The 13,946-nt window shown below is 41.8% G+C and overlaps 1 protein-coding gene across 5 annotated transcripts in view; it reads left to right on the top strand.

Moving 5' to 3' along the window:
* Positions 1-13,946, top strand: part of PHF14 (PHD finger protein 14) — a 380,891-nt gene that overhangs the window by 89,721 nt on the left and 277,224 nt on the right. For all 5 annotated transcript variants that reach the window (XM_075922308.1, XM_075922310.1, XM_075922309.1 and 2 more), the window contains 3 exons: positions 7,973-8,243; positions 11,091-11,197; positions 12,636-12,731. In XM_075922308.1, the coding sequence (XP_075778423.1) occupies positions 7,973-8,243; positions 11,091-11,197; positions 12,636-12,731 (474 nt within the window). The remainder of the gene's footprint in view (positions 1-7,972; positions 8,244-11,090; positions 11,198-12,635; positions 12,732-13,946) is intronic.

Genomic DNA, 13,946 nt, shown 5'->3' with positions numbered 1-13,946 from the left:
GCCACAGGACTTCTTGTCACTTTTGGTATCACAATATCTGTTCTCTGGCATGGATCATTCACCAACCTGAAGGACAGACCAACTACCTCTAAGTCCTGCCTCCTACATGAAGTACAGGAAAAGCAATACAAACTCCTGGAGATCTTGCAATTCTCCATGATGATCAAAATCATCCTCTCCATAGATGAGAAATTCATACAACCAGCAGAGGCCATCTGCCAAACACTGCCTCCACTAACTAACAGATGGACAGGAAATATTTTGTCCTGGCTAAAGATGTGGACTTCCTCTCTTCACACCCATAATCTAACTCTTTCGTGGTCAATGCCATCTACCACCAAGTGAAACAACCACAGTTCCAGTCCACTGTCCAAGACAAAGATCACTAATATTTAGCTCTATTTGGGCAAAAAATATATTAATCGGACAGCCTTCAATTTTGGGTAGCCATCTATTTTGCACTACTAGCTAATTACAATTAGTCCAGTTATGCCAAACTGCAGGAGCTTCTTTATTGATTGGCAGAACACAACAACCACAGCTGCAGTCTAGAATTCAAATATCACATAAATGGCTCTTCAGGCAGCCATGGACCTGTATATACAAGGCCTGGACCACTGCCACAGCAGTCACGAAGCAGAGAGCCTTTTGGTTACAAGCTTCTGGGATCCCCAAAGAGCTGTGTGGAATATCTCCCTTTTGACAGTGCACACCTGTTCATCTCTAAAACTGATGCAGTCCTGTGGCTTTCTTCTTGGATAGGACTAAATCTGCAAAACCACAAGACTGTTCATCTGCATAGTAGAATGATCCAGTGGTATTGCAATCTCTTCCCAATAACTCTCCAAATGGATCTCCAACTGTATATACACATGCTACACAGTACGTGATAACCTCTCACAGGGAATGAGTGCAGTCCGCTTGAGCTGTAGTAGCTTCCTTAGCGTTCCTTAAGAATGTACTATTAAGAGAAATATGCCGAGCTGCAACTTGGTCTTTGTAACACAACTCTGCAAAACATTATGCCATCACAAGTGGTCCCATCCCTTCTACCGCAATTGTGCTTGCTGTACTCTCTACCATGTCCTCCAAAACCCACCAACTGTATGGAGGACATTGTTCTACAGAAACTTAGAATGGAGCACCCACAGAAACAGCACTTGAAGAAAAAGAAGTTTTTCATCTTGTGTAGTAATTATGGTTCTTTGAGATGTGTGACCTTGTGGGTGCTCACTACACACCTTTTCTCCACTTTGGAGTTCCATTTACTGTATTCTCTGGAGAAGGAACAGAGGGGGGGGTCTCATTATGCACATGAGCTCCACGAGACTACTACACAATCATAATGTGGCTAGACACTGCTAACAAATTGCCCAATTGCCAATGTGAGGATGCACCAACACCTAGGCTATGTCTAGACTAAATCCCTCTAGTGAGAGAGGGATGTAAATGAGCCCAATCGAAAGTGCAAATTTAAATATCCTGCACTTTTTTGAAACCACAGACACGAATATGCAAATAAAGGGTATTTTGAAAGTGAAACTGCAGTTTAGACACGGTTCTTTCAGGGGAATAAAAAAACCCTTTTTCGAAAGAAACCATACTCATTTTTTCAGAAGTACAGGTTCTTTCGAAAAGGGTTCCCCCCCCCCCAAAATGAACTGCATCTAGTTTGCGGTTTTGCTTTCAAAATACCCTTTTTTCAAAACAGTGATCAGATGTGAATATGCAAATCAAGTGCAGGATATTTAAATTTGCGCTTCATTTGCACTTTTGGGCTCATTTACATCCCTCTTTTGACATAGGGATGTAGTCTAGATGAGCCCCTGGAGTGGAACACCCATGGGGACGAACGTTTTGAAGAACCATTATTACCGCACAAGCTGAGTAACTTTTTTGTATTCTAGATCTTGCTGTGAAATTTTAGAGTAGCAACTCATGCAGGTGCTTCAAGAATCTTGGGGGAAGATTAGATCCAGATCTGCTTCTGGGAATCTCCCCCAGTTGCAGGCATCAGGTAGCTTCTTGGGTGCTGCCTTCAGAGCTGAACTCTGAAGCATTGCAGCTGTGGAGGTTTCTGCAACTGGAGGAGGTACCCAGAGGTGGGTCTGATCTCCCCCTGACAACAGCCATGCAGGGGAAGATGGGGAGAGGAATTCCTGTGCCTCCAAAGTTTGGGGAAGTCTGATTTCACAATCTTTGGTGAATGTTTCATGATCATAAATTTGGTAGGGCCCAAGTATTAGGAAAAATATTATTCATCTAAAATATTGTTGTTAATAATAATAATACCTAGCTCTCACATAGTACTTTTCACCTTTCTATTTCAAAGTCCTTTACAAAGGATTTCAGCATCATTTAGCTTTATTTTACAGATAAGGAGACTGAGCAATTCACTTCACTATTTTGTGCCACAAAGTCACCCAGCAGGCTAGGGCAGAGCCAGCACTAGAACTCAGGTCTCTGAAGTTCAAGTCCAGTAATCTATGTACTAAGGCACTCATTTTCCCTCCCTCTAGGTTGATCCTTTGCCTCATTTTCCCTTGTGGTGAAAATTATGGTGTCTTTTCATCACTAGGTTTTAGTGACATCAGAATAGCAAATGTGTGTTAGTTATTCCAGAGTAAAAACATGTCTTTTTTTTTAACAGTGAAGACAAAATCTATGACTGGATCATAGCAGTGAGTATTGAGGCCCAGGTGAGAGTGAGAGAATAGTGGTTCTTCGAGAGACGTCCCTGTGGGTGCTCAACAGCAAGTGTTGGTGCGTTCCAGCACCACAGACCAGATTCTTCTGAGCAGTGCCTGGGGTGGGGCACACGTGTGGCAAAAGGGGTGCATGAGCACTGCCTGGTGCAATTGCACATGTGCAGTCACCCTCCCCTCAGTTCCTTTTTACTGTCCCCAGCTCAAGACGGAGCTCAGCAGTGCTCTTCGCACAGCATTGTTCTTCATAGATAAGCAGTGTGTTTTCCCCAATTCTCATTGTTCTTCATCCAAGTTCATCTTCGTACTAACCCCCCCCAAAAAATCTGTTATTCAAGTTTTCTCCTTTGCTCCAGCCTTTCCTTAACTGGACAAGAAATGCCTGGATCCTCAGGTTTTAAATGCTGCTCCTCACTCCAAATGCGTTGGTGAAAACCATGTGCAGCAGGATTCCCACCATTGTGCTAAACTTAAGGCACATACACACAGGGATAGAGAACTCCGCCTTAAGACATTAAAGCTTGAAAAGAACCAACACCCTGCCTCTGATTTGGACACCCAGTGGCCTGAATAACAGATCTGATAATGAGAAGAAATCCCCAAAGAAGTGAGTCTCCTCCTTACCTCAGAAACCGCAGTTGTCTAAGTGGTATGCAACGAGAAGTTGGTACTGAGAGTTGAGGGAGCACCACGCCTCAGCACTTAAGATGTGCCAAGGATCTCTGGCACCTAATGAGGAACCATCAAGCAGAGTGCTCAAAAATTCTGCACTGAAGCCACAGGCCATATTATGCCTGTCTCGACAGCCTCAGCTCCCATTATGGCACTGGAAAAACAAGAGACAGTCTCATCGGTCCCAATAATACAGCACTGGACTCAAGTTCCGTCAATATAACTGCCATAACTATCACGGCATGGAAACAGCTTTCAGTTCCAATAGATGCTCAACTAACATCGGTACTGTCCACCACACCATCATTAATGGCACCGTCTACACCGGCACTGAGGTATCTTCAAAGCAAGGATCTCACTGTTTCTTCTACCTTTAAGTCCCCTTTTCTTGGCACCGATATAGCATCAGCTACTGCGACACCACGGCACGTTTCCTCTTCCATGCTACTATCTAGCAATGAGGATGAATGAGCAGAGTTACCTTTCTCATCCCAACTTTTGCCCGGCACTGAGGCTTCTGTACTGTGCTTGCATCCCAGTTTCAGATGCTCAATAGGGCCCACAATCCCCGCCCCCCGCTCTGGGGGCCACACCACTGAATGCCACCACCCATTGCATGTGGTGCACAGTGGCAGTACTGGAGCCCATGGGGATATGGTTTTAAGAGAATGCACTAAGATGACAAACATGCAATCCGTGCCATCCCCTCCACCCCATTCTCCATTCCTTCAGAGAACCCAGGAAGAATTATAGGGTCAGCAAAACCGTGAATCAGGACCAGATACCTCGCCTGACATTAACGCATTATCATTGCCAGATGAAGCAATAATGCCACCACCTCAAACAGTGGCTGATGACTTAACATCTTTTCAGGACCTTTTCAAAAGGGTAGCAGCAGATCTCAACATAGCCACGGAGGAGTTCTCTGAGACCCAATATGAGCTTACCAATAGACTTCAGGCCACACCTACTGCAAAGATCATACTCCCCATAAATACATATTGGCAGACCCATGCAACCTATCCACCCTCTTGTAAAAGTGCTAATAGAAAATATTATGTTGCCCCAGAGGGATCCAATTTTTTTTTACCCACGTAACTCTCTGGTAGTCAAAGCTGCGCACAAGAGAAATAAACACCACCAGGCGCTATCTACCGTAGCTGACCAAGACAAGAGACAAGACAAGCTAACCTCTTTGGTAGAAAGGCCTACTATCTCCCACCCTTCAGTTTAGAGTCGCCAATTACACCATACCCTTTAGCAAATATGACTTCAACTATTCACAACTCAGTACCTTTATTGACAATATAGCAGAGGCAAAGAAACAGCAATTTAAAGCAGTGATCACAGAGGGGTATGTGATTTCATGCACAGCCTAGCAAGCCACCCTTGATGCCTCTGACATGGCTACTAGGGCAACAGCCACAAAGGTTGTTATGAGGCAAGCCTCCTGGTTTAACTCCTCAGCATTTCCCCAGGGAAATACAGCCTGCCTTGGAGGACCTCCTCTTTGAGGTTGAGAAGCTTGTCTCAAAAAAAAAAACCCCAGTGAGGTCCTCCATTCCATGAAGGATTCACAGGCGACCTGCGTTCCTTGGGCATTCATATGCCTGCAACTAGGAGATGACAATTTAGGTACCAGCCATACGCAAGACCCAGATAGCCCTCGTATATCTATCATCAGCATAAACAGGGCCAGCAGTGTCAGCAACAACTTGGTCAGGGCAGGCAGCGCAGATGCAACCAGATCAACACTGCAAACTAGCCGCCCCAGCCAAACGAGCAAATTTGAGGCCTCCGTCGAGGGACCAAAAATCTCTCCCCCTGCTCCAGAGACTCTAACCTCTGAAAAAACATTTAACCATCATCTTGTGCCGTTTTACATAGCATGGTAGTCCATAACTGATAAATCGGTACTACAATACAATACTGGATATACTGTCCCTTTGTTAGGATCTTTAATTCGAACTACCGTTACTCCTCATTCCATGAGGATCTTTAATTTGAAATTAGGATCTTTAATTCGAACTACCTAGTCCGTGCCACGTGTAGCCACGGGCATGGAGTTCGGACTAAGGGGGATTTAAAAATGGCGGCTCCCGGGAACATGCAAATGAAGCCCAGGATATTTAAATCCCGGGCTTCATTTGCAACTTCAATTGCCCTCATTATCCTACCTAGCTCGAACTAACGAGTTAGTGTAGACATATACCCTAAGATCCTTGCTGTAGTCACTGTCTATGTAAGGAAACTCAATATCATTTTTCCTTTTCTCGACAAGTGCCTAATCAAGTCCAGATCAGAGGCACAGTCTGGCAACGACATCCACATGGTCATTACTTGCTTCTAGTCCTTTGAGCCAGTGGCCATTTGGATACTTCATCTTTCTACGAAGACACCATTTTTGGTTGCAATCACATCTGCCAGATGAGTGGGAAAGGTGACCGCTCTAATGGCGGATCTTCCATACACCATCTTTTTTAAAGATAAAGTCATGCTTTGTACCCACCCAAAATTCCTCCCCAGGATCCGCTCTTCCTTTCACATAAACCAGATCATCCACGTAACTGTTCTTTTCTCTAGGCCTCATGTTATTCTCTTGAGGCAAAGATGCATACACTAGGTGTCTGCAGAGCTCTTTCATTCTTTTTACATTCATAGAACTAGGCCCTTTAGGACTTCGCCCAGCTTTTTATATCCATTGTAAAATGCAATAAAGGACAAAAGATATCTTCCCAAAGACTGTCTCACTGGATTTCAGACTGCATACCCTTATGCTACCAGCACAATCATCTTACTCCACCTGTCTCCATCTGGGCCCATTCCACCTAGCTTACCTCCGCAAGATCCCTCTTGAGGACATATGCGCTACAGCCACCTCCGTCTCTGATTAAACTTTTTCAAAGCACTGCGCACTTTCTCATGAGCGTCTTTCTTCAGCTAAGGTTGCTAAAGTGGTGTTGTCCACTGCTTACCTGCCGAATCCGGAGTCCCTACCTCCTGAGGACATACTGCTTTGCAGTCACCTGCTGTGGAGCACCCACAGGGATGTGTCTCGAAGAACAGGTTACTCACTTTTAGCAGTAACTGACGTTCTTCGATGTGAATGTCCGTATGAGTGCTCTGCTACCTTCCTTTCCTCCCATCCTCTTTGGAGTCTTTCTCTCTCTTGTACATGCTGGGTTTCTGAGTAGAGAAGGAACTGAGGGGAGGGTGGCCGCACATGCTTGGTTGCACCATGTGGTGCTCGCGCACCCCTTTTGCCATGCATGTATAGCCCCCCTAGGCGCTGCTTTGAAGAGTCCAGTCTGTGGAGCACCCAGAGGGATACACATCTCGAAGAATGTCAAGTTACTACTAAAGGTGAGTAACCTTCTCTTCATCTGGGAAGGAGCCTGCTTTGTCAGACCTCTGAGGCACTCTGGTGCTGTCTTCTCTATGAAAAGTAGCAGCTGAGGGAACAGGAATGGCAAAACGAAAAAGGAAGGGGCTCAGGTACCTGTGCCAAATTAAGCATGACCTCCCTACTCAGTCTGCCCACTCCAGTTCACTTCTGGGTCCTTTCTGCCTTGGACTGGAGAAGTGTGCTTCAGGCTGGAGTCAGCGTAGTGGCCAGATGTTTGGCAGTCTCCTCCAGATCATGCTGGTCATAAGCCAGTAAGTTGAACTGATGAGTTAACTGGTATTCCTTGAGTATAACATGTACATGCATATATTTTTGCCTTTTATTTCGTGCAAGGTCGTTTTATATCTCATACTATGTGTTGGGGGAGTTGGATTAATGCTCTGTAGTCTAACTTCCTCTTCATGCAGGTGTGAGTATACAAGCTGTAACCTGGTACTCAGTGGGATTCATCCCTGTCATGATTTTTTTTGCTAGTGTTATCTTCCATTGCAGTATTTTCCGATTACATATAACAACATTGGTCTCCCAGATGTCCATAAATATAGGTACTGTCAGCAATAATAAATATGCCTCTTGCTTTTGTTTGTGAATTTTATTTCTGGTGCATTAATGTCCCCAGTGTAATAATCTGTAAAGAGGTATGTTTGGGCATTGCTAAAACTTGGAAAGGAGTTCCTTACAAGAGAGGGCCAATAGATTTGCCATAAATATCAGATGGGCATTTTTGCCAGCAATATACTTGATCTAAATGTGCTTTCTCATACCTAAGCCAAGGGCTTTACCCATTTTGTGAGCATAGACAGTTCCACCTACTTATGTTTATTAGACATGCCAGCAGATTGTCCCCAGAAGGCCACTACGTTAATAGTCTTGTTAAAGGTGCTGTTCCCAGAAAGAATGTTATGAATATTATTCCATTTGATTTAACAAACTTAAGGTTAAGAAAATACACTACCACATAACTATAAGTGTCAAGGTTAAAATCCAAATGATATTCATATGTGGTTTTTCCAGTTATCATATCCAAACACACTGATAAATGCTTGATTAGATTGTGCATTTTTTTCTTATTGAAAGTAGAGCCTAGCCTATCTGTAGTCTCATAGGAAGTTAAGTTTACTGCAGAAGTGATTTGGATTCCTTTTATACCTTTTCATTCCATTTTGATTTTCTGGGACTTTGATTGTAGGCCCGGATCAATGCCAGATTGCAACAGTATCGTGCCAAGGCAGAATTAGCTCGTACCACCAGGCCTCAGGCATGGGTACCCAGGGAGAAGCTGCCACGACCACTCACTAGCAGTGCTTCAGCCATACGTAAACTGATGCGCAAAGCTGAGTTAATGGGAATTAGTACAGATATCTTTCCAGTGGACACTTCAGATACAAATTCCAGTGTGGATGGAAGGAGAAAACATAAGCAACCGGCTCTCACTGCTGATTTTGTGAATTATTATCTTGGTAAGGATAAGACTATATTTAAGTTTCTTAAGCCATATAAACAATGCTTCATGCCTACAGACTTTGTGCTATATGATGTTTTGAAGAAAAAAATTGGATAATTATAGAAAGAAAGGAGAGGATTTGGTAATAGTAACACAATATGTTTGTGTGTGTGTGTGTGTGTGTGTGTATTAAAATCACTAGAGAAAAAAGCTAACTATCATTGCTCATTCACATGAATGCAAAGGTCACATAAATAGCATCTCAAAGTAAGTTAGTATGTGCCTTTTTGTAAATTAAATTTCTTCAAACATAAATAGCAGGGAGTATGTTTTTGATAGGTATAGAAGGGTAGATATTTGGCATCTTTTTTTCTTTTGTCCTCTTTGAATTCAGGTGGAAGACCATCCCTTTCCCCTCTGAACATCTTTAGCCTAATCTTGGGGGCTGTCCTCAATACTCAATTTCCATCTTAGAATGGCATACTCTTGTAATTGGTCACTCCAGGCTAAACTTCAATTAGTGCCCATCACTAAACAGTTACCTTAGCATTACTTTGCCCATGCAGCAAAATCATATGGCAGTAGTGCTGAGCGAATAACTGATTTTGTTCAATAGTAATAGAAATGTAGCTGTGTTAGTCTAGTCCAGCTGAAACACAAAACAGGACTATGTAGCACTTTAAAGACTAACAAGATGGTTTATTAGGTGATGAGCTTTCGTGGGCCAGACCCACTTCCTCAGATCAAATTGTGGAAGGAAATTGGCATGACCATATATACCAAAGGGATACAATTAAAAAAAAGTGAACACATATGAAAAGGACAAATCAAATTTCAGAACAGAGGGAGGATGAGGGTGGGAGGTAAATGTCTGTTTGTGTCATATTTTCAAACTTGTGTCATATTTCAAGAATAGTTTTGGAAAGTTGTAGGTTAATTAAAACTGCATTTTTTTCATATAAACCAGGGGTCGGCAACCTTTTCAAACCAAAGAGCCAAACTACATCAAAATTCAAAACAAGTTGTCAACTAATAGCTGCGTAAGACTGCCCATTTGCATGACTGAAAATATACAACATAATATTATTGATAATTGACATAATGATTAATAATAGCATAAATGAAATGTACTCATAGACTTTAATGTGACTTTTGCTGTTGCATCTTTTTGCACATTTCTTTGAAGTTTACATCAAACATAACTGGTGAAATCCAGCTTCATGCATGCATTCAGTCTATTGTCTGTCATTCTTGTGGCAGGGGGTTGGGGATGTGGGGGTGCAGGGATGTGGGTTGGGGTGTATGAGGGGCTCAGGACACAGGATTGGGGTATGTGTGGGGTACAGGAGTGTTGTGGCAGGGGTCTGGGGATGTGGGTGTATATAAGGAGCTCAGAGCAGGGAGCTGAGGTGTATGATGGGCTCAGGGTTGGTATGTGGGGGTGCAGGAGTGTTATGAAACTGAAGCCAGATGGAGGGCTGGGCCCCAATTGGGGACTTGTTGGCCAGGCTTCATTTTTAAATAAAGTAAAATATTATGTCCAATGCAGAAGGTTTCAACATTATTTGACATGCATCTGACGAAGTGGGACTTTGCCCACGAAAGCTTATGCTCCTATACTTCAGTTAGTCTATAAAGTGCCACAGGACTCCTCGCCGCTTTTGCAGATTCAGACTAACACGGCTACCCCTCTGATACTTAACATTATTTATGGCAGGGGTGGGGACCCTTTTCTGGGTTGAGGGGACCACTGAGCTTGGTGGAAGGAGGCGGTTGTGACTCAAGGCATGGGATTAGGGTGCAGGAGTTTAGATTATGACCTAGAGCAGGGGATTATAGTGCAGGGATTTGGGTTGTGACCTAGCGCAGGAGAGGATTTTGATCTGGGGTAGGAGATTGGGATGCAGGGTCTGGGAGAGGGGTATGGGCTCAGGAGGGCGGCACAGGATTTTGGTTGTGGGGGAGGGGACAGAGGTTTAGAGGGAGGGAGGGGCTGGTTTGCCAGAGGCAGGCTGTGGCTGGGGCTCTTACCAGTGCAACTTCAGGCCAGCAGCCCAGCACATTTCTCAGGAGCCTGTCCTGCCCCCACACAGGTTGCAGGGACATGTGCTCTGTGAATACGAACCTGAGGAGAGGTGGGGTTAGTGCCTGTCGTGCTGCCTGTTTTTTTAAATAGGCTGCTTCCATTTGCCAGAAACCAGACAATGGGATTGTGCTGGGGCGGGAACAGCCATGAAGCACCACTTCCCCTCCCCTCCTCGCTCACAGTTGGTGAAAAACAGCCCCTCAGCCACTTTTCTTAGTGTCATGCAGGGGTGTGGCAAGCAGAAGAGTCTGCCTGGATGCTCCCTGCTGTGTCCGTGGGCCGGATTGTTCTGCTGTAATGCCAGAGCAGGCTCTCTGCTGCAGGGAGGAGGGGGAGCAAGGGTGTGTGTGTGTGTGTGTGTGTGTGTGTGTGTGTGTGTGTGTGTGTGTGTGTGTGTGTGTGTGTGTGTGTGTGTGTGTGTGTGTGTGTGTCTCGAGCTTCAAAAGAGCTACATCTGGCTCTCTAGTGAGCCATATTTGTCTTATGAGCAAATATGGCTCACTAGGGGGTTGCCGACCCCTGATATAAACTATTTATCAAAAAAAGCTTTTCCCGGGTCTATATGGTGGGAGAATGCTTGTATTCCATCATTTCCATAATTTAACAAAATAGTGAACTGTATTTTGATAATTTCTCTGTGTGTGTGGTGGTATTGTTAATTTCACATGTTAAGGTTTTTTTGCTTAGCACTTAAATGTGTTGCACTTGTTTCATGTGTTAACAATGTGGGACACTTGCACTACTAAAGCTAGAAAGGCCTGGATTTTATTTAAACAGAGAGAAATATGCGCATGATTCAGATCCAAGAAAATATGGCTGAACAAAAGAACATTAAGGATAAACTAGAAAATGAACAAGAAAAGCTTCATGTGGAATATAACAAGGTAAGAAATGCTGTTAATACTGCTTTGCTAAGTATTTGTGCGTTGTTAACTGATAGAATTTAGCTTCTCAAAGGGCATTTCTTACCTATGTGGAAAACTTTTATTTAAAGATAGAGTACCAAGATAAAAATGCTACTTAAAATAATCTTAACTTTCCTATTTTAAATTTTCACAACTATAGTGAATTTCTAAAGTTTAATTTGTACCCTATCCTTCATACAAAGTCTGGTTTAAAAGGGGTCCACATGAGCACAGGGGCTCTTTTGCATGATTCATAGATGATTAGGTTTGGAAGAGACCTTATGAGGTTATCTGGTCCAACCCAGTGCTCCAAGCAGGACCAACCTCAGTTAAATTATGGAACTAATTTAAAGATTTGGGCCTACTTTTTACCGTTTTTATTGTTTGTATGCACTTAGTTCAGATTCTGACCCTTGACTTGTCCGTTTCACATTGTTTTGGGGTAATTTGATTTTCAGATTGTCTTCTAGTGGTAGTGTCTGGATTTCTATCAGTATAGAAGTTGTTTACATGAAATAGTGTAGAATACAAAACATGAAAATTGCTGCCCATTTTTTATCAATATCTAAATTTTGAGCCTTCCCCAGTTTTTAATGGGGAGTAACAGATGATAACATTGCCTCCAAAAATCTGTTATAATTAATGTGTATGAGCAAGTAATGGTATGTGGAGGGGTTAGTGTTGATTAAAAATTGCTTGATCACTTTTGGATTCTTTTGAAACAGAAATAATGTACATAATTTATCAAAATTATTATTTGTGCAGGCTGATACTGATGCTTGCTAAATTCATCAGATTAGAATTTATCAAAAGTGGTTTAAACAGATGTTTTAAATGAAAACACATTTTAACACCTGTTTGTTGAATAGTCTGAGAGAACGGGAGGGGACGATTAGCAAAATTACTAGGCTGTACATCTAATATTATAGCTGGCAATTACTTTTCAGAATGCTCTTCTGCTTTCGTGTTCTTTTAAAGTAACAGAGTAAGTGCTTGGCTTTTTTAAAGTATGTGTTTGCATTGGTTTTGGTTTTTGGTGGTGAAGGAACAAAACTTGATTTTTTTAAGTGTGGAAATATTAGCAATAACTTCAAAACTGGTAATAGTACAGTTGGTATAATGCATTTATGTGCTTGGATTTTGCTTTCTGATTGTGATTGTGGAACCTAATTGTCATGCTAAATTACTTCATATCCTCTTTTACAAAACAGATGGCTGTCCAACTTTTCTTCTTAGTGCTGTTATATGCCTGAATGACTACAAAGATCTCTGATGTATTGACTTGACTATTGAGTTCCTTTGTGTTTTTAATTATGTAATTTATAAAAGTTACAGGGTAAAGAGTTCTCAGATTATAGATGCTGAATAACTTCAGGAAATAAACTTTAAAATATTTTTTCAATTTTTTATTCTTCAGTTGTGTGAGTCTTTGGAAGAGCTTCAAAATATGAATGGAAAGCTACGGAATGAAGGACAAGGAATATGGACTCTCCTGGGTAGAATCATTGGACAGGTGGGCTTTTTCGTTTTTTCCACCTCTTTTGTACCACACAAGCGCGCACAATTTTAAAATAGGGTTTTCTTTTTATTTTGTACTCTAGGGTTAATGATTTCTGATTGAAATGTATCTAAAGCTCTGCAAGCAACCTACTGGGAACCTGTAGCTTAATTTTGTTTTTGTAATAGCTATCTTGTTTGCAAAATTCTTTCATTTGCTGTTACTGATTGACTTGTCATTTGTGATAAAGCTAAACCTGAAGCATGAGTTAATCCCACCATATTCCCCCCACTTTTTCTTTAGCAGTTGTAGATTTCAAATAGTATGGTTCCTTGGGTTTGTATTGACGGTTTATGACCATTTCATAAACTGTACATCCGTAAAACTACACATCACTTGCAACAGTGTTTTTTAAATTATGCAGATAAAATGATGTACTCTTTTTTTAGAAATAGAGAGTATATGGTGATATTGCAAAGTAAGATTATTTCTTGTTGCCACCAGTGACTCTGTTATCCATAGTCATGGGTATTTTTCATGCTTCGGTCTACTAAAAAATTAATTGAATGAAGAGAAAAGGTAAACAGATACATGGATTATGTTAATGATAATTCATTGAATCCCCATATATGTAAAATGGCAATGTGTCATTTATCCATCAAAGGAGAACATGAAACTATTTCCAGTCATGTGTTTAAAGAAGACGGAGAAACTTGTTCAGTACATATGTTCTTTTTCACACTGAATATTGTATCTATCAGTATGTAGATGGCTGTGTTTCTGAAACTGTGAGTCATTTCATTCGTCTTTTATATAATATCTCCCATATCCTCCTAAAGGGCTCAGACCTGGCATACAGGGAAACAGCAGTCTTTTTCAAGATGTAATGTATGGAGCACTGATGTACCACACTAATTATAAAGGTGCTTTTGGGAATTATACGGAATAAATATTGAGTCAGTATTTTAAGATGATCAGAATAAAAAGACATCACCTAATTAGGCCTTGTATCAGAGTCTTGTGATGGCCTTTGGTACTGCCTTGTTTGTATTATTGTACTTAAAATGAAATCTATCATTGATATCTACAGTAATGCTTGTGGCTTAACCATATTGGCTATGGCTGAATTATTTTGGCCTTCTTGTCTTTTACAAAAATCTCTTTGTTAGTAGGACTTGGTCTGTATGGAACAAGATTTTATCTTTTTAAAGTTGTTTGAAAAAAGTCCAC

The sequence above is a fragment of the Pelodiscus sinensis genome, chromosome 2 (genome assembly GCF_049634645.1).
Source record: "Pelodiscus sinensis isolate JC-2024 chromosome 2, ASM4963464v1, whole genome shotgun sequence".
Classification (NCBI taxonomy): Eukaryota; Metazoa; Chordata; order Testudines; family Trionychidae; genus Pelodiscus; species Pelodiscus sinensis.
This window is presented reverse-complemented; position numbering and strand designations above follow the sequence as displayed.